The following is a 19,130-nucleotide window of genomic DNA, read 5'->3' as shown; positions in this document are numbered from 1 at the left end:
CAAATCCGAGACCACAGGCCCACAGACACTGAGGCACCGGGAGTCCACCTCAGGCCCCTCCCCTGTCCACTCCCACATAACACACACCCCAGCCAATGCCAGGTCTTCGCTGAGCCTGTCAGCCTCTCATGCTGGACTCAACAAATCATTCTAGGTGGGGTCTGGGCACCTGCTCCCTCCTGTGGCTAACGCTCCCTCAGTATGAAAGAGGGCATCAGCCCAGGAGAACTGAGGTTCATCTCTCCAATGGGCTCAATGGCCAGACTGGAAGGAAAGCTGGGCTTTGTCTCCCAGTCCCTCATTCCACAGAGGGAAAGACAGACACTCAGAGCGGCGCAGGGACTCGCCCAAGGCTGCTCGGCAGGAAGGCGTCGGATGCAGGGCTGAGGAGATCTTTCCGTTGCCTGGAGATGCTGCCAGTACCTGGGCAGGAAAGAGTGGCCTAGGCTAGTGCACGAGAGGTGGGCAGAGGTGCAACGCCGGGAGGGCTGTGTATGCACGTGCGTGTGGAAGGTGTCCCCAGTGGTGACATCGGGGCTCACCAGCCCACCTCTCACTTGCCTCCCCACTGTCTGGGCCCCAGCCCTGCCCTCCCTCCCCATACTGCTGCAGTGTCTGTCCCTCTATTGCCCCCACCAAGGACCCCATCACTATCTTCCTGGCCTCCTGCCTCCAGCCTCCCCTCTTCCAGCATCGACTCTACCTTTCATAGGTCATGCCTGGTCCTAAGACATCTTTTTTTTTTTTTTTGTCAGACAGAGTCTCGCTGTGTCGCCCAGGCTGGAGTGCAGTGGCCCAATCTCGGCTCACTGCAACCTCCGCCTGCCGGGTTCACGCCATTCTCCTGCCTCAGCCTCCAGAGTAGCTGGGACTACAAGCGCCCGCCACCACGCCCGGCTAATTGTTTGTATTTTTAGTAGAAACGGGGTTTCACCGTGTTAGCCGGGATGGTCGGGATCTCCTGATCTCGTGATTCGCCTGCCTTGGCCTCCCAAAGTGCTGGGATTACAGGCGTGAGCCACCGCGCCCGGCCGTAGACATCTTAAGGTCCTCTGCAAGCTGGGGCCAACCCACCAAGCCCAATTCACTTAGGGCTCTCAGGGTGTGCTAAGCACATGAGGCACACGTGCACCAACACAGCGTAGGAGGAGTGGGGCAAAAATAGCGGGACTGATGTGAAAAGCAGTGAGTCCCACTGTGCTTCCCGCAAAGCTTTAGGAGGCCAACAGACGGCTTCGGGGAGGCTGCCTTGTAGCTGGGCCTTCCTAGAACTCCCCTTTGGAAAGGAGAAGGAGGGGATGAGAGTGAACATTTACCCCAAGCACCACTGGTCCCTTAACCTTCACAATGACCCCAGAGGGGGAATGGGAGAACTGGGCTGGGAATCCAGCTCCACAGACATCAGTGACTGAGGCTGGGGACACAGAACTCTTCTTATGGAAGACAGCAGTGGCCGCAGTCACCTTGTTCACCAGACTGGCCTCTGAATAAATTGGAACACTTCCCCAAAATCAAACGCTCGCTCCCCAAAATGGGAGAGGAACTGCCGCCCATGAAGAGAGATGAGCTAGCAGCCGCTCTGATGACCAAGTCTGAGGAGGGTTTGCAAACTCCCAGCCATGGCAGCAGGTGGGGTTGGCCAACGGCCCAGGGAAGGGGTGCTGAACTTGGGGCTATGCTCTAGGTGCACCCAAAACCCCTAATCAAATCAGCCCAGTGCAGGACACCCTCCAGAAGCGGCCAGGAAAAGTGACTGCGTTGTGCGCTGAGGAAGGAGAATGTGTTGTGTCAATATGAACACTTGCTCTGTGACAGCAGCATGGATACCGAGGGCGTGTGAAAAGGGACGCAGTCTGCGGTGACACGGGTGAGAAAAGGCAAGGGAGTACGCTGGGCACAGCGGCACGCGCCCGCAATCCCAGCTACGTGGGAGGCTGAGGTAGGAAAACTGCTTGAGCCCAGGAGATTGAGACCTGCCTGGGCAACACAGGGAGACCCCATCACCAAGAAAAGAAAAGGCAAGGAGTGTTTTACTGGTCTGTGTGAGAGAACAAAAGTGGGGAGTATATAAGGGAACATAGAGGCAAATTCCAGTTTTATGGGGAGCCCTATTTAAGAAAAAGTACACAAAATGACGAACACAGGATTGCAAGGGTGCATGCCTTCCAGGGCCACGGAAGGGGCTCATGCAAGTGAGAGGCCACGATGCCCACGCTTCATTAGTGTTGTGATAATTATGCCTCTAAGGATCTATTTAAGAGCAATAAGAGAAAAAGGTTACTCAAAATATTTTGTGTTTAAAAAAAGAGAAATAAAACAAAAACAAATGTCAGGCTGGATGCGGTGGCTCACACCTATAATCCCAGCACTTTGGGAGGCCAAGGAGGGCAGATCACAAGGTCAGGAGTTCGAGACCAACCTGACCAACATGGTGAAACCCTGTCCCTACTAAAAATACAAAAATTAGCTGGGTGTGGTGGCAGGCGCCTGTAACCCCAGCTACTCAGGAAGCTGAGGCAGGAGAATCGCTTGAACCTGGGAGATGGAGGTTGCAGTGAGCCAAGATCGCACCACTGTATTCCAGCCTGGACAACAGAGTGAGACTCCATCTCAAAAAAAAAAAAAAAAAAAGTGTGGCGTGTGGGTGCTCAGAGGCATACAATAGAAAGAATGTGAGTTTTGAGTTTTGTGGTCAACCAGGCTTGGGCTAGAATGCTATTCCTCAATAGCTCCATGACCTTAAACAAGTTGCTTAACCTCTGTGAGCCTCAACTTTCTCATCTGCAAAATGGAAATAAGGCTACCTACTTTACTGGGCTGTTGTGAAGATTAAAAAGATGATGGATTGGCCAGGCACAGTGGCTCATGTCTGTAATCCCAGCACTTTGGGAAGCTGAGGCAGGAGGATCACTTGAGCCCAGGAGTTTGAGACCAGCCTGGGCAACATAGCAAGACCCCTTCTCTACAAAAAAATTTTTTAAATGGCCTAGTGTGGTGGCTCACGCCTGAAATCCCAGCACTTCGGGAGGCCAAGGTGGGCGGATCACCTGAGGCCAGGAGTTCAAGGCAGCCTGGCCAACATGGCGAAACCCCATCTCTACTAAAAATACAAAATTAGCCAGGCATGGTAGCACACACCTGAAATCCCAGCTACTCGAGAGGCTGAGACAGGAGAATCGCTTGAACCCGGGAGGCAGAAGTTGCAGTAGGCCAAGATCATGTCACTGCACTCCAGCCTGGGCAACAGGGCAAGACTGTCTCAAAAATAAAAAAAAATTAGCTGGGTATGGTGGTGTGCACCTATGGTCTCAGCTACATGGGAGGTGGAGGCAGGAGGATTGTTTGAGTCCAGGAGGTCAGAAGCACCATTCACTCCAGCTGGGGCAACAAGGAGAGACTCTGTCTCAAAGAAGACCCAGATGTGAAAGTCCCAGCATGGAGACAGGGATTGTAACAGAGGGACTATTGATTTATCAGAAAACTCGTGCAGTCATGCAAGAGAATTAACAGGGAGTGCAAATGTGAAGGGTGAGGGCAGAATTACCTACTGGACAAGATTGAAGGGTAACCTGGGCCAGGGAGCATGTGTGCATGTGGAGTTCACGTCCAGCCACACCAGCCCCTTCCTGGCTCCTCCCACGTGCCCGCACCCCAGCGCACACAGGAGCCTTGGCAGCAAAGGCTAGGCAGCAAAGGCTCTGCAGCAAGAAAAGGGAGCGCTGGGAGGGCGTGGCTCTCAGAGAACCCACCCTTGCCCACCCAGCCGTCCAGCCCCTGCCACATGCAGGCTTACTGAATGAACTGCAGCCCTTTCTCGATGTCCGCCTTCCGTTTCTGCCTCTCCATCAGTCTCTGGGGGAGAGAGCACAGTCCATCAGTCAGTCAGCAAGAGCCAGGTTGCCGTCGGCCACCACTACTTCATGGGCCCTGTGATTGGGTGCTCTCACTCCCACTCTCATTCCCTTCCCCATGTCGGGAGGCGTGTCCCTGAGGGCGACGACCGCCCTCAGGCCGGTGTCCTCCACACCCATGGCCCCCTGGACTCCTAGATTGTGTGGTACCCTCAAGGGACAAGGGGCACAGAGGGCACCTGCCCTTTCCCACACAGGCTTGAGCTACAATGTCATACGAATACCCTCAAGTCGAAGGGAAAACAGGGAAAACTCTTTTTTTTTTTTGGAGACAGAGTCTCCCCTGTTACCCAGGCTGGAGTGCAATGGCGCCATCTCGGCTCACTGCAACCTCTGTTTCCTGGGTTCAAGTGATCCTCTTGCCTCAGCCTCCCGAGTAGCTGGGATACAGGAGCCCACCACCATGCCCAGCTAATTTTTGTATTTTTAGTAGAGACAAGGTTTCGCCATGTTGGCCAGGCTGGTCTTGAACTCCTGACCTCAGGTAATTCATCTGCCTTGGCTTCCCAAAGTGCGGGGATGACAGGCATGAGTCACCATGCCCGGCCTCCCTTTTTTTCTTTCTTTTTTTTTTTTTTTTGAGATGGAGTCTCGCTCTATTGCCCAGACTGGAGTGCAGTGGTGCAATCTCAGCTCACTGCAACCTCCACCTCCTGGGTTCAAGCGATTCTCCTGCCTCAGCCTCTGGAGTAGCTGGGAATCCAGGCATGCACTACCACACGCCCAGCTAATTTTCGTATTTTTAGTAGAGACAGGGTTTCATTATGTTGGCAGGCTGGTTTCAAACTCCTGACCTCAGGTGATCTGTCTGCTTTGGCCTCCCAGAGTGCTAGGATTACAGGCGTTAGCCACTGTGCTCAGCCAACAAAGGCTTTCTTTTAGAGCGTATGTTCTAGCGCAGAGGCACACGACAATAAATATATCACATAATACAGGAAGGATACACGCAATTAAGAAAAAATAATAACATAGAGTGACAGAGTGACAGGGTGCTATAATTCTGAGTAGTCTGAAAGGCCACTTTGACCTTTTTTTTTTTTTTTTTTTTTTTTAGCCGGAGACTCACTCTGTTGCCCAGGCTGGAGTGGAGTGCAGTGGTGTGATCTCAGCCCACTCCAACCTCCACCTCCCAGGTTCAAGTGATTCTTGTGCTTCAGCCTCCCAAGTAGCTGAGACTACAAGCACTTGCCACCATGCCCGGCTACTTTTTGTTTTTTTTTTTGAGAGGGAGTTCCGCTCTGTCACCCAGGCTGGAGTGCAGTGGCGCAATCTCGGCTCACTGCAACCTCCACCTCCCGGGTTCAAGCAATTCTTCTGCCTCAGCCTCCTGAGTAGCCAGGACTACAGGCACATGCCACCATGCCCAGCTAATTTTTTGTATTTTTAGTAGAGATGGGGTTTCACCCTGTTAGCCAGGATGGTCTCGATCTCCTGACCTCGTGATCTGCCCACCTTGGCCTCCCAAAGTGCTGGGATTACAGGCGTGAACCACCACGCCCAGCTTACTTTTTGCATTTTTAGTACAGATGGGGTTTCACCGTGTTGGCCAGGCTAGTCTCAAACGCCTGACCTCAAGTGATCCACCCGTCTCAGCCTCCCAAAGTGCTGGAATTATAGGCATCAGCCACTGCACCTGGCTCGCTTTGACATTTGAATGGAGATCTACGTGTATGATGTGAGGGAGCCAGCCCTGCAGATACCTGGTGGGAAAGGGCTCCGGGCAGAGGGAACAGTGAGTGCAAAGGTCCTGAGGGAGATGCCTTGTTGGTGTATCTGAGAATGTGCAAGGAGGCTGGTGAGGATGGAGCAGAGTGGGCAGTGGGGAGGGTGGTGAATAGGAAGGTCAGAGAGATCAGCAGGGAAGACCACATGTAGAGGTATTTTCATTTTCTTTTCTGAGACAGTTTCACTCTGTTTCCCAGAATGGCATGATCACTGCAGCCTCAAACTCCTGGGCTCAAAGGATCTTCCCACTTCAGCCTCCCAAGTAGCTGAGATCACAGGCGTGTGCCACCATGCCTCGCTAACCTTTAAAATTTTTTGTAGAGACAAGGTCTCACTATGTCGCCCAGGCTGGTCTTTTTTTTTTTGAGGCAGAGTCTTGCTCTGTCGCCCAGGCTGGAGTGCAGTGGCACAATCTTGGCTCACTGCATGCTCCGCCTCCCAGGTTCATGCCATTCTCCTGCCTCAGCCTCCCAAGTAGTTGGGACTACAGGCGCCCGCCACCACACCCGGCTAATTTTTTGTATTTTTAGTAGAGATGGGGTTTCATCATGTTAGCCAGGATGGTCTTGATCTCCTGACCTCGTCATCTGCCCGCCTTGGCCTCCCAAAGTGCTGGGATTACAGGCGTGAGCCACCGCGCCTGGCCTCTTAGGCTGGTCTTAAACTCCTGGTCTCAAGTGATCCTCCCACCTCAGCCTCCTAAAGTGATGGGATGACAGGCATGAGCCACGTACATCACCCAGCCCATAGAGGTTTTGTAGACGGGGCAGACTGTGGATTCCACCCTAAGGTAGAGGAGTCACAGGAGCTTTTAAACAAAAGGGCCACTCTATGTCTAGCTTTGCTCTACAAGAAAATGAGTTGTCACTGAATAACTGAGATTTATTTAAATCTCACAACATCCCCATCAGGCAGGAAAATAGTACTCCAAGAGGCTAGGAAAGTTATTCAAAGCCATGCAGTCAGCCTGGATACTGGGTTCAATGACACCGCGGAGATGGGCATCAGGCAGCCTGATTAACAACGCGTCAGGAGACCAAAGGCCCCAGCCCTGCAGGCACCTAACACCGCACACCCTTCTCTCCTCTGGGAAAAAAATTTCTTTGTTTTGAGATAGGGTCTCACTCTGTTGCCCAGGATGGAGTGCAGTGGTGTGATCTTGGCTCACTGCAGCCTCCATCTCCTGGGCTCAACTGATCTTCCCCCCTCCTCAGCCTCCTGAGTAGCTGGGACCACCACACATGGCTAATTTTTGTATTTTTTTTTTTTTTAGAGATGGGGTTTTGCCATGTTGCCCAGGCTGGTCTCGAACTCCTGGGCTCAAGAAATCCTCCCACCTGAGTCTCTCAAAGTGCTGGGAATATAGGCGTGAGCCACCGCGCCCAGCCAGAAAATTCTTATAGGGAGGGTGTTACGGCCTGGATGTTTGTGCCCCCTCTCCCATTCATATGTCGAAGCCCTAAACCCTATATTTGGAGACAGGGCCCATAAGGAGCTAATTAAGGTTAAATTAGGTTATGATTCAATATTCTGTTGGATGAATTCTCTCTCTGCACCACATGGCTGCTGCCCAGGAATGGGGAAAGGATGGTATTGGCAATTCAAGACTGTCTTTCTGGCCGGGCACGGTGGCTCATGCCTATAATCTCAGCACTTTGGGAGGCCAAGGTAGGTGGATCACCTGAGGTCAGGAGTTCGAGACCAGCCTGGCCAACATGGTGAAACCCCATCTCTACCAAAAATATAAATTAGCTGGGGGCCAGGCGTGGTGGCTCATGCCTGTAATCCCAGTACTTTGGGAGGCCAAGGCAGGCGGATCACGAGGTCGAGTTCAAGACCAGCCTGGCCAACATGGTGAAACCCTGTCTCTACTAAGAATATAAAAATTAAGTTAGTTGGCCGTGATGGTACATGCCTGTAATCCCAGCTACTCGGGAGGCTGAGACAGGAAAATCGCTTGAATCCGGGAGGCGGAGGTTGTAGTGAGCCAAGACTGTGCCACTGCACCTCAGCCTGGGCGACAGAGCAAGACTCTTCTCGAAAAAGAAAAGAAAAAAAATTAGCTGGGCATGGTGGCACACGCCTGTAATCCCAGCTACTCAGGAGGCTGAGGCAGGAGAATCGCTTGAACCTGGGAGGCAGAGGTTGCAGTGAGCCAAGATTGCGCCGTTGCACTACAGCCTGGGCAAAAGATCAACTACCTGAGCCCAGGAAGTTAAGGCTGCAGTGAACCATGATTGTGCCACTGCACTCCAGCCTGCGCAGCAGAGTGAGACCCTGTCTTAAAAAAAAAGAAAAAATGGCCAGGCGTGGTGGTGGCTTATGGCTGTTAAGTCCAGCACTTTGGGAGGCCAAGGTGCATGGATCACCTGAGGTGAGGAGTTTGAGACCAGCCCAGCCAACATGGTGAAACCCTGTCTCTACTAAAAATACAAAAATTAGCTGGGTGCGATGGCATGTGCCTGTAATCCCAGCTTCTCGGGAGGGCGATGCTGGAGAATTGCTTGAACCTGGGAGGCGGAGGTTGCAGTAAGCCGAGATCACGCCACTGCACTCCAGCCTGGGCAACAGAGCGAGACCCTGTTCAAAAAAAAAAAAAAAAAAAAAAAAACGGCCGGGCACGGTGGCTTACTCCTATAATCCCAGCACTTTGGGAGGCCAAGGCAGGTGGATCATTTGAGGTCAGGAGTTCGAGACCAGCCTGGCCAACATGGCGAAACCCCATCTCTACTAAAAATACAAAAAGTAGCCAGGCTTGGTGGCACTCACCTATAGTCCCAGCTACTCGGGAGGCTGAGGCAGGAGAATTGCTTGAACCCGGGAGGCGGAGGTTGCAGTGAGCTGAGATCGTGCACTGCACTCCAGCCTGGGCGACAGAGAAAGACTCCATCTCAAAAAAATAAATAAATAAATAAAATAAAAATTAGAAAGGGCAAAAAACATAAAAAGGAAATTCACAGGAAAATAAATTATTAAGATACTCAAACTCACTGATTAAAAAAAGATGCTGGACCGGCGCAGCGGCTGACGCCTGTAATCCCAGCACTTTGGGAGCCCAAGGCGGGCAGATCTCCTGAGGTCAGGAGTTCAACACCAGCCTGGCCAACATAGTGAAAACCCGTCTCTACAAAAATACAAAAAAAAAAAAAAAAATTAGCCAGGCATGATGGCGGGTGCCTGTAGTCCCAGCTACTTGGGAGGCTGAGGCGGGAGAATCGCTTGAATCCGAAAGACGGAAGGAAGTTGCTGTGAGCCGAGATGGCACCACTGCACTCCAGCCTGAGGGACAGAGAGAGACTCTGTCTCAAAAACAAAATCAAAAACACAAAAAAACACAAGATGCCAATTTTCACCCATGAGACTAAGGTGAAAAGAAAGCCTGATTGACGAGGGTGGCCCTGTACGTACACTGACAGTGTAAACTGGAATCATCTCTGAGAAGCAATTTAGCAACATGTACCAAAATGAGCAAGGCAGGCCCTGCTGGCTGCACCCCGCAGCCAGTTTCCCCGCTTGCTCCTTCAAGGTTGTCCATTTCCCAGGCACTCAAGTGAACCTTCACTGGGCTAAGCCAATCAGAATGGTCTTTTTCCCTTGCCAGTGATTGGCTTTGGTAAGGGCATGTGACATCTGGCCGGGTACGGTGGCTCATGCCTGTAATCCCAGCACTTTGGGAGGCCGAGGCGGGCGGATCACAAGGTCAGGAGATCGAGACCATCCTGGCTAACACGGTGAAACCCCATCTCTACTAAAAATACAAAAAATTAGCTGGGCGTGGTGGCGGGCGCCTGTAGTACCAGCTACTCGGGAGGCTGAGGCAGGAGAATTGCTTGAACCCGGGAGGCGGAGGTTGTAGTGAGCTGATATTGTGCCACTGCACTCCAGCCTGGGCGACAGAGCGAGATTCCGTCTCAAAAAAAAAAAAAAAAAAAAAAAAAAAAGTCTGACCCAAAACATTGCCTGCTTCTGGAACTGCCCCATCTCATTTTTTATGTGAGAAAATAAACTCCCATTTTGAGCTAGGAATTCTGTTACTTGCAACCAAAATTCTTCCAAATGGTAAAATGTCCTTTCACTTTGACCCAGAAATTTCACTTCCAAGAATTTAATCTATGAAAATCCCTACACATGTACTCAATTATATTTGCATAGGATGTATTATGATTATAATTGTTTTGTTTTTGAGACAGGGTCTCTGCCGCCCAAGCTGGAGGTCACTTCAAACTCGACCTCCCAGGCTCAAGTGATCCTCCCACCTCAGCCTCCCAAGTAGCTGGGACCACAGGCACGCACCACCACGCTTGGCTAATTTTTTTGTATTTTTTGTAGAGACAGGATTTCACCACATTGCTCAGGCTGGTTTCGAATTCCTGGCCTCAAGCAATCTACCCATCTCAGCCTCCCAGTGTGCTGGGAGTAAAGGCATGAGCCACCATGACCAGCCAGGGATGTATTATGATTATTTATTATTATTATTTTAGAGGCAGGGTCTTACTGTATCACCCAGGCTGGAGTGCAGTGGCACCATCATGGCTCACTTCAGCCTTGACCTCCTCAGCTAAAGTAATCCTCCCGAAGTAGCTGGGACTACAGGTGTAGGACGTATTATTATTATTATTATTATTATTATTATTATTTTAAGACAGGGTCTCACTCTGTTGCCCAGGCTGTAGTGCAGTGGCACAATCTCAGCTCATTGCAGCCTCAGCCTCCCAAAAAGCTGGGACTATAGGAATGTGCCACCATGCCCAGCTAATTTTTTGTATTTTTTGTAGAGACAGGGTATCACCATGTTGTCCAGGCTGGTCTTGAACACCTGGACTCAGGTGATCTGCCCGCCTCAGCCTCCCAAAGTGCTGGAATTACAGGCATGAGCCACCACACTGAGCTAGGATGTATTTTTTTTTTTTTTTTTTTTTTGAGACAGAGTCTCGCTCTGTCACCCAAGTTGGAGTGCAGTGGCACGATCTCGGCTCACTGCAAGCTCTGCCTCCCGGGTTCACGCCATTCTCCTGCCTCAGCCTCCCGAGGATGTATTATTTTTAAGAGTAAGTGAAAAACTAGAAGCAACCTTAATGTCTACCAGTAAAGGATTAACTTAATTAATTAATTTAATTTAATTAATTAATTTAATTCCATACCATGGAATACAATGCAGCTACTGAATCCATATGTATTGTCATGGAGATGCCTCCGTGCATGGTTGAGGAACAAAAAAAGAAGCAGATTTCTCTGTTGGGGGCTCTTCTTATTCTGCCCAGGTCTCAAGACCAACATCCCTGAGCTTCCATTTAAGGGACAGTGCTCCTGCTCTCTTCACTACCCGCTCCCCAGATGAGCTCTTGCATTTCATGATAACATGAGTCATGTTAACGACTCGCCTAGCTCTTCCTCCTGCCAGGCCCACCCCCTTCCCCAGTATTTCAGACTCATATCTCTTATATTCTGGGTAGTGGTACCTGGAAGTCCAACAACCAGGCTGCCTATGACTTCCATCCCTTTCTTAATCCTGGGCCCTCTACCTGGAATGCCCTCTGCTACACACACCTTCCCAACTCCTACTCATCCTTTAAGACCCAGATTAGATGCCTCTGTGTCCAAAGTCCTCTTTGGTGCCATCTCAGCTGGACTGGCTGTTTCTCCAACTGAACACATTCCAAACCGAACTCAGCGTCTTCTCCCCTAATCCTACTCCTCTTCCATTATTCCCTGACTCTATTCATAGCTCTGAGCATCATCCTGTTCTCAGCCACCTTTACCTCATAAATATTTCCCCACACTGCAACCCCTCATATCCTCTCCACAAGCATGGCTATCTCTCGGGCCCTCAACATCTCTTGCCAAGTTTCCAATGTGCCCCCTCCAATATGCTCCGATTCAGTGGTCTGAGATATTTGTGTAACACATACGCCAATGTCACTCCCTCACTGAAAACCGATGTGCACACACGCACGTATACACACGACTGAATGCAGGCTAAAAACCAGAAAAAAAAGGTGAGGCTGGGCACGGTGGCTCACGTTTGTAATCTTAGCACTTTGGGAGGCCGAGGCGGGCGAATCACTTGAGGTCAGGAGTTCGAGACCAGCCTGGCCAACGTGGTGAATCCCATCTCTACTAAAAATACAAAAAATTGCCAGGAGCAGTGGCTCACGCCTGTAATCCCAGCACTTTGGGAGGCTGAGGCGGGCGGATCACGAGGTCAGGAGATCGAGACCATCTTGGCTAACATGGTGAAACCCCGTCTCTACTAAAAATACAAAAAAATTAGCCAGGCGTGCTGGCGGGCACCTGTAGTCCCAGTTACTCGGGAGGCTGAGGCAGGAGAATGGCGTGAACCCAGGAGGTGGAGGCTGCAGTGAGCCCAGATAGGGCCACTGCACTCCAGCCTGGGTGACAGAGCGAGAATCCATTTAAAAAAAAAAAAAAAAAAAAAAAACTCCCTTTTTAAAACAGTAACAGAAGGTCATTGTAAAAGCTTTGGAAATTATAGGCAAGTATTAAAAAATAAGCCAGAATCACCCAGAGCTTAGAGTGACTGTCTAACACTGCGGCATACCCTGTTCCTCTTGAGCAGTTAATTAGTCACTGCTCCTGCTCCCAGGGAGCTTGGAAATCCTTGTGGTGCATCCTTGGGCATCAAGAGAGTTTCCAGTGCTGCTCTGCTTGCTTTCATGCCTGGTGCTGACAGGGAGGCAGGCTGGGCCATGCAATCCACCAGCCCTGGGTTCAAATCCCAGCACTGTCCCACACTGGCTTTCAGGGCACCTCCCGGAGCCTCAGTTTTGTCATCTGGGAGACAGGGACGAAGATACACACCTGACAAGACAATTTTGCAGCTCCACCTGGTGTGCCTCCCCCAGAAGGGGTCAGAAATTCATGTTTCCGCTAAACTGGGTGCTGTAGAGAGCACTCACGACAGACATAATTATCCTGTAAATTTTCAGTCAGTCAGTGTTGATTTCTTTTTTTTCTTTTCTTTTTTTTTTTTTTTTTTTTTTTTTTGAGACGGAGTCTCGCTCTGTCGCCCAGGCTGGAGTGCAGTGGCGCGGTCTCGACTCACTGCAAGCTCCACCTCCCGGGTTCACACCATTCTCCTGCCTCAGCCTCCCGAGTAGCTGGGACTATGGGTACCCGCCACCACACCTGGCTAATTTTTTGTATTTTTAGTAGAGACGGGGTTTCACTGTGTTAGCCAGGATGGTCTCGATCTCCTGACCTTGTGATCCGCCCACCTCGGCCTCCCAAAGTGCTGGGATTATAGGCGTGAGCCACCGTGCCTGGCCATCAGTGTTGATTTCTTTGCAGTTTCCCTGCCCAGTCCAGGCCTTGATTCAGGCCTGGATCAAGGCAGACAGTGAAGAAGATTCAGGAATATTCTGAAGGCTATTAAATGATCACAACTGCAACCCCTGATGCAGATTCGACAGGATCTGTTTGGCAAGGGCAATTCTGTGGCCAACCTGCTACTATTATTCATTTATTCAACAAATAACCATGAAGCACTTTTAGTGCAAGGGGCCCTACCAGGTGCTAGGGGAACACGGTTAATAAGGTCCTTTCCCTGGTGGAGCTTGTCATCCATGGGCAGGAAGACAAATAAACCAGCGTGAAATGCACACGACAAGTAAAAATAGAGATCAGAGTCACAAGGAAGCTGAAGCAGGAAGCGTGGCATGGAGTGATGGAAAGTACATTAGGGCCGGATGCGGTGGTTCATGCCTGTAATCCCAGCACTTTGGGAGGCTGAGGTGGGCAGATCACTTGAGGCCAGGAGTTCAAGACCAGCCTGGCCAACATGGTGAAACCCCATCTCTAATAAAAATACAAAAATTAGGCCAGGCGTAGCGGTGGGCACCTGTAATCCCAGCTACTCAGGAGGCTGAGGCAGGAGAATCACTTGAACCCAGGAGGTCAAGATTGCAGTGAGCCGAGATCACACCACTGCACTCTAGCCTGGGTGACAGGGAGAGACTCAAAAAAAGAAAAAAAGAAAGAAAGCAGACTGGGAGTTTAGGGAAGGCCCTTAGGAGGAAGCTGACATTTAAGAGAGATAGGTAGCCAGCCATGGAAGATAGGAGGTGGGGTAAGAGGGCACCTACCTAGCAGGGGACAGGGCACAGGCAATGTGCCCTGAGGTGGGAACAAGCTGATAATTTTCCAGGAAAACTCAGAAGGCCACCGTGGCTGCAGCGCCCGAGCGAGGGCAAGCCACGTGGGAGGCAAAGTGCAAGGGGCAGGCGAGGCTGGTCTCAGAACCACTCACAGGCCATGCCGGGAGCCAGGGCTGTGTTTTGCGTGTGTCAGGAAACTGCAGGAGAGTTTTCAGCAGAAGAGTGACAGGAACTAATTTATTTCGCAAGAAGATCCTTTTGGCTACTGCAGGGAGGACGTATGACAAGAGAGGATACTGGGAGATTGGTTAGGAGGCTACTGCAGTGGTTCAGGCCTGGATCAAGGCAGACAGTGAAGAAGATTCAGGAATATTCTGAAGGCTATTAAATGATCACAACTGCAACCCCTGATGCAGATTCGACAGGATCAGTATGGCCGTTTCACAGAAAAGGAGACAGAAGCCAAGAATGACAAAATAATCATGCCTCCGTCATACAGCCAGCATGAACAGGCGTTGGGAATGAAACTCAGGACTTTGGGCTCCCTGCCCTGCATTCCTCAGCCTGTGGAGGGAGAGGGATGACACAGGGATGCTCCAGGGAACAAGAGCATAGCTGAACCAGGGCGACCTCTGAAAACCCCAGGAGGGCCAGAGCCCCCACCTTCCCTGCAGCCCTCACAGGAAGTGCTCAAGGAATGATCATCAGCTGACCCCAGCACTTCAGTAACACAAACCAATCAGAAGACACAGTTCTCGGTCTCAGGGAATCCAATACCCTGTTCCCCTCCCAAGTCACATTGTGGACTGGGTAGGAAGAGCAGTGGGTGGGTGATGCCTCAGTCTTTTTCTTCTGAAAAACAGGGACACCTCTTACCTTACCTCAAAAGACTGTCATGACAATTAATGAGAGACTGTGGACACAGCAGGACACAAATGTTGGTGGTAGTTAGGATTTCCAGACTGATAAGAAAAGAGCTTCGAGGAAACTGGAAGTAACCTGAAAGCTGTCTCCTGCATGGCAGCTAAGACCTCGGATGCCAGGTGGCTTCATCTGACTCCCTTCTCTACCTCAGCTGTGTGATCTCAGAAGTGTCACTTAGTCTTTCTGAGCCTCAGGCTCCTCATCTACAAGATGGGGCTGCCAATGATTGCTCCGGTCTCGAGGAGCTGTTAAGTGGATTCAATAAGAGAAGGCATAGGAAATGTCAAACACGATGCTGGTATACAGTGTTGTTAACTATATGGGGGCTGCTGTTATATGGGTGTTATATGCTGCTATATGGGTGATCGTATCCCCACGATCCCCACCAAGCTCGTGTCTCAGCCTCTGATGCTGAGGAGCTGTGATGCTGCAGAACTGAAGTTACCAGATGTTTCTGAAGGGAACAAGGGTTCTGAATGCAGGAATGTCCCTCCCTCTGGGCCTCCATAGCCCGGTGGGGAGACAGCACCAACACAACCAACACGCCTGGAAGAAACAGTCTCCCTGGGGGGAATGAATTTGGTGGGAAGCAGTCTGTAGCTGGTGCTGACAGAGGAAGGAAAACAAGCTTGTTTTCCAGGGACCATGAAATGTGACGAAAGGAGCTGACTTTACGCCCAGTGCAGGCTCATGCCTATAATCCCAGCAGTCGGGAGGCCGAGGCGGGTGGATCACGAGGTCAGGAGTTCAAGACCAGTCTGACCAACATGATGAAACACCGTGTCTACTAAAAATACAAAAAAAAAAAAAAAAAAAAATTAGCCAGGTGTGGTGGTGCACACCTGTAATCACAGCTACTCAGGAGGCTGAGGCAGGAGAATTGCTTGAACCCGGGAGGCAGAGGTTGCAGTGAGCCGAGATCGCACCACTGCCCTCCAGCCTGGGTGACAGAATGAGACTCTGTCTCAAAAAAAAAAAAAAAAAGAAAGGAGCTGACTTCTGTGGAGGCTCCTGGGAGCTGACGCACAGCCCATCATCAGCCCAGGCTGAGCCTCCAGCTTGGGGCTGCAGCACCTCCACCCCCTGCTGTCTAAATAACCCCGGGTCTCCCCTGAGGCTCCTTCCCAGGCCCACACCAGGCCAGCTCCAGAGCCAGACATCCTGGGTTGGCTCTGCAGCTCTGCCCCTTCTGCACTTCACTGAACCTCTCTATGCCACAGTTTCTTCACCTGTAAAATGGGGATAATTACAGTGCCTCCCTTTAGGGCTGTTGAAAGAATTAAATAAAGGCTGGGTGCAGTGGCTCACGCCTGTAATCCCAGCACTTTGGGAGGCTGAGGCGGGTGGATCACTTGAGATCAGGAGTTCAAGACCAGCCTGGCCAACATGGCAAAACCCCGTCTCTACTAAAAATACAAAAATTGGTCAGGTGTAGTGGCGGACACCTGTAATCCCAGCTACTCGGGAGGCTGAGGCAGGAGGATCACTTGAACCCGGGAGGTGGAGGTTGCAGTGAGCTGAGATCGCACCATCGCACTCCAGCCTAGGCGACAAGAGCAGAACTCCGTCTCAAAAAAAAAAAAAAAGAATTAAATAAGCTAATTTAGGAAAAAGCACTTGCAACAGTGCCTAGAGAATTGCTGGTTCAGTGATTACTAAATTAATAAAAATTTTTAAACACTTCTAGCTCCTTTCATCGGAGTTTCTTATCCTGATCCCCAAGCATGGGTTACCATTAAATATCATCAAATCTCAGGGCTCCTTTTCAGAAGGGGAAACTGAGGCCCAGAGAATCGAAAGGATCATGATGGCAGAGCCTGACTTGAACCCAATGTCACATGTCTGCCCACTAGACTGTGGCTGTACCAGGTGACCTGTTCTTCTTTATATATCCCTGCCTTTGTCCATCTCAATGCCTCTGCTTAGAACACCCTTTCTCTGGCTTTTCAACCTATCTTTCAGATGTTCAAATGGCACTTCTAGGAAGATCTTCCACTCTTGGGCAAAATAAACCTTCCTCCTCTACACTGGGGCATAATTCAATTTGACAACACAATGGCTGAGTGTGTCATCCTGGCACCGCCTCTGGGGCTGGAGGCACAGAGGGTGAATCAGACCCAGTTCCTGTCCTTGGGAAGCTCAGATTAATGGTCCATATCTATCTCATCCCAAGCTCCAAGCTCCTCCAAGGTGCTGGGCCAGCACCCAGCAGGCACTAAGGAACCAAACTTGCTCAGATCCCCACGCTCAGGGACCGGTCCTCCTTCTACTGCCATTCTGCTTTCTGCAGTTAGAAACCTACCGAGAGTGCTTTCACTGGGCCAGCCCCTCGGGGCCCTGGGACACAGAGCCAGTTTAGGAGAACTCCTTGGTCTTGGGGAGCCTGTTGACAATGCTACCCCAGTTTCATTTGCTAATTCAGACCATCCAGTCTCTGTTTTTGTTTTTTTGAGACGGAGTTTCACTCTGTCGCCCAGGCTGGAGTGCAGTGGCGTGATCTTGGCTCATTGCAACCTCCACCCCCCAGGTTCAAGAGATTCTCCTGCCTCAGCCTCCTGAGTAGCTAGGATTACAGGCACCCACCAGCATGCCCAGCTAATTTTTTTTTTTTTTTTTTTTTGAGACAGTCTCGCTCTGTCGCCCAGGCTGGAGTGCAGTGGCATGCTCGGCTCACTGCAAGCTCTGCCTCCCGGGTTCAACCAATTCTCCTGCCTCAGCCTCCCAAGTAGCTGGGATTACAGGTATGTACCGCCACATCCAGCTAATTTTTGTACTTTTAGTAGAGGTGGGGTTTCACCATGTTGGCCAGGATGGTCTCAATCTCTTGACCTCGTGATCTGCCTGCCTCGGCCTCCCAAAGTGCTGGGATTACAGGCGTGAGCCACCGCAGCTGGCCAATTTTTGTGTTTCTAGTGGAGGCTGGGTCTCACCATGTTGCCAGGTCTGGTCTCGAACTTTTGACCTCAAGTGATCAGCTCGCCTTGGCTTCCCAAAGTGCTGGGATTACAGGACAGTCCCTGTTCTTGCTTACATATCTGAGAGGAAGGTGGTGCAGAAGGCAGGAGCACACTCAAGAGTCAAGAAGGCCTGGATTCAAATCCTGCAGATTGACCTTGGGCTGGGCACACAAATCCCGTGTTCCTCACTTTCTTCATCTGTGAAGTGGAGATTACAATGCCCACCCCTCACGGAGCTACTATAACAATTAGAGAGAATGTAAGTCAACTTCCCAGCACAGAAACAATTGTGGCTAACCCAGAAATTCCCTTCTCCACCCTGGCAAGCCTCCCCATTCTTTCAAGTTCAAATTCTACTTCCTAGAAGAAGCCTTCTCTAACTTTTCCAGGTAGCCTTGAGCTCTCTTCTCTCCACTCCCACTGCACTGACCCCAGAATTCTTGTGTTCTCATTGGTTCACTAGAGTCAACTTTCTCTTTCCAGCCAGATAATAAATGACAAAGTCAATTGCAAACCTGCCCCACAGCATCTCACAAGAGGCACTTGAAAAGTAACTTGCAGACAGGCATGAGGTGGCTTACGCCTGTAATCCCAGCACTTTGGGAGGCCGAGGTGGGTAGATATGTTGAGCCCAGGAGTTCACTTGAATCCAGATATGTTGTACCCAGGAATCACTTGAACCCAGGAGGCGGAGGTTGCAGTGAGCTAAGATGGTGCCACCGCACTCCAGCCTGGGTAACAGAGTGAGACTCTGTCAAAAAAAAAAAAAAAGAAAGAAAGAAACTTGCAGCAGCCAGGTTTGGTGGCTCATGCCTGTAACCCTATCCCTTTGGGAGGCCAAGGCAGGAGGATTGCCTGAGCCCGGCAGACTGAGCTACAGTTGTGCTACTGTACTCCAGCCTGGGTGACAGAGTGAGACCTTATCTCAAAATAAAAAATAAAAAGAAGGCCGGACGTGGTGGCTCACGCCTGTAATCCCAGCACTTTGGGAGGCCGAAATGGCTGGATCACGAGGTCAGGAGATCAAGACCATCCTGGCTAACACGGTGAAACCCCGCCTCTACTAAAAATACAAAAAATTAGCTGGGCGTGGTGGCGGGAGCCTGTAGTCCCAGCTACTCAGGAGGCTGAGGCAGGAGAATGGCGTGAACCCGGGAGGCGGAGCTTGCAGTGAGCCAAGATCGCGCCACTGCACTCCAGCCTGGGCGACAGAGCGAGACTCCATCTCAAAAAAGTAAAATAAAATAAAATAAAAAAATGAAAAGTAACTTGCTAAGGTGGCTCAGGACTCTGGGAAAGGGTGACGATTTGGAGCCAGAAAACTGGGTGGGAATCCTACCTCTGCTGTCTGACTTTCCAGCAAGACACACAATTCGGCCTAAGGTTTCTTATCTAGAAAATGTCTACCTGACACAGTTGCTATGGAGGACAGATGAGCCAACACATGTGAAAGCCCTTTTGTTATAAACTAAAAAGTGATATTTGAGGGATTATTATTT

At 50.6% G+C, this 19,130-nt stretch overlaps 1 protein-coding gene across 2 annotated transcripts in view; it reads right to left on the bottom strand.

Annotated features, from left to right (window-relative positions):
- ZC3H7B (zinc finger CCCH-type containing 7B) overlaps positions 1–19,130 on the bottom strand; it is a 57,388-nt gene that overhangs the window by 36,235 nt on the left and 2,023 nt on the right. Inside the window, exon 2 of one of the 2 annotated variants that reach the window (XM_002831183.6) lies at positions 3,794–3,852. The exons of the other annotated variant lie outside the window; for it this stretch is intronic. Coding sequence (XP_002831229.2) covers positions 3,794–3,846 — 53 coding nt within the window. The 5' untranslated portion in view covers positions 3,847–3,852. The remainder of the gene's footprint in view (positions 1–3,793; positions 3,853–19,130) is intronic. 2 annotated transcript variants of the gene reach the window in all.

This window comes from Pongo abelii, chromosome 23 (assembly GCF_028885655.2).
Source record: "Pongo abelii isolate AG06213 chromosome 23, NHGRI_mPonAbe1-v2.0_pri, whole genome shotgun sequence".
In the NCBI taxonomy this organism is placed as follows: domain Eukaryota; kingdom Metazoa; phylum Chordata; class Mammalia; order Primates; family Hominidae; genus Pongo; species Pongo abelii.
This window is presented reverse-complemented; position numbering and strand designations above follow the sequence as displayed.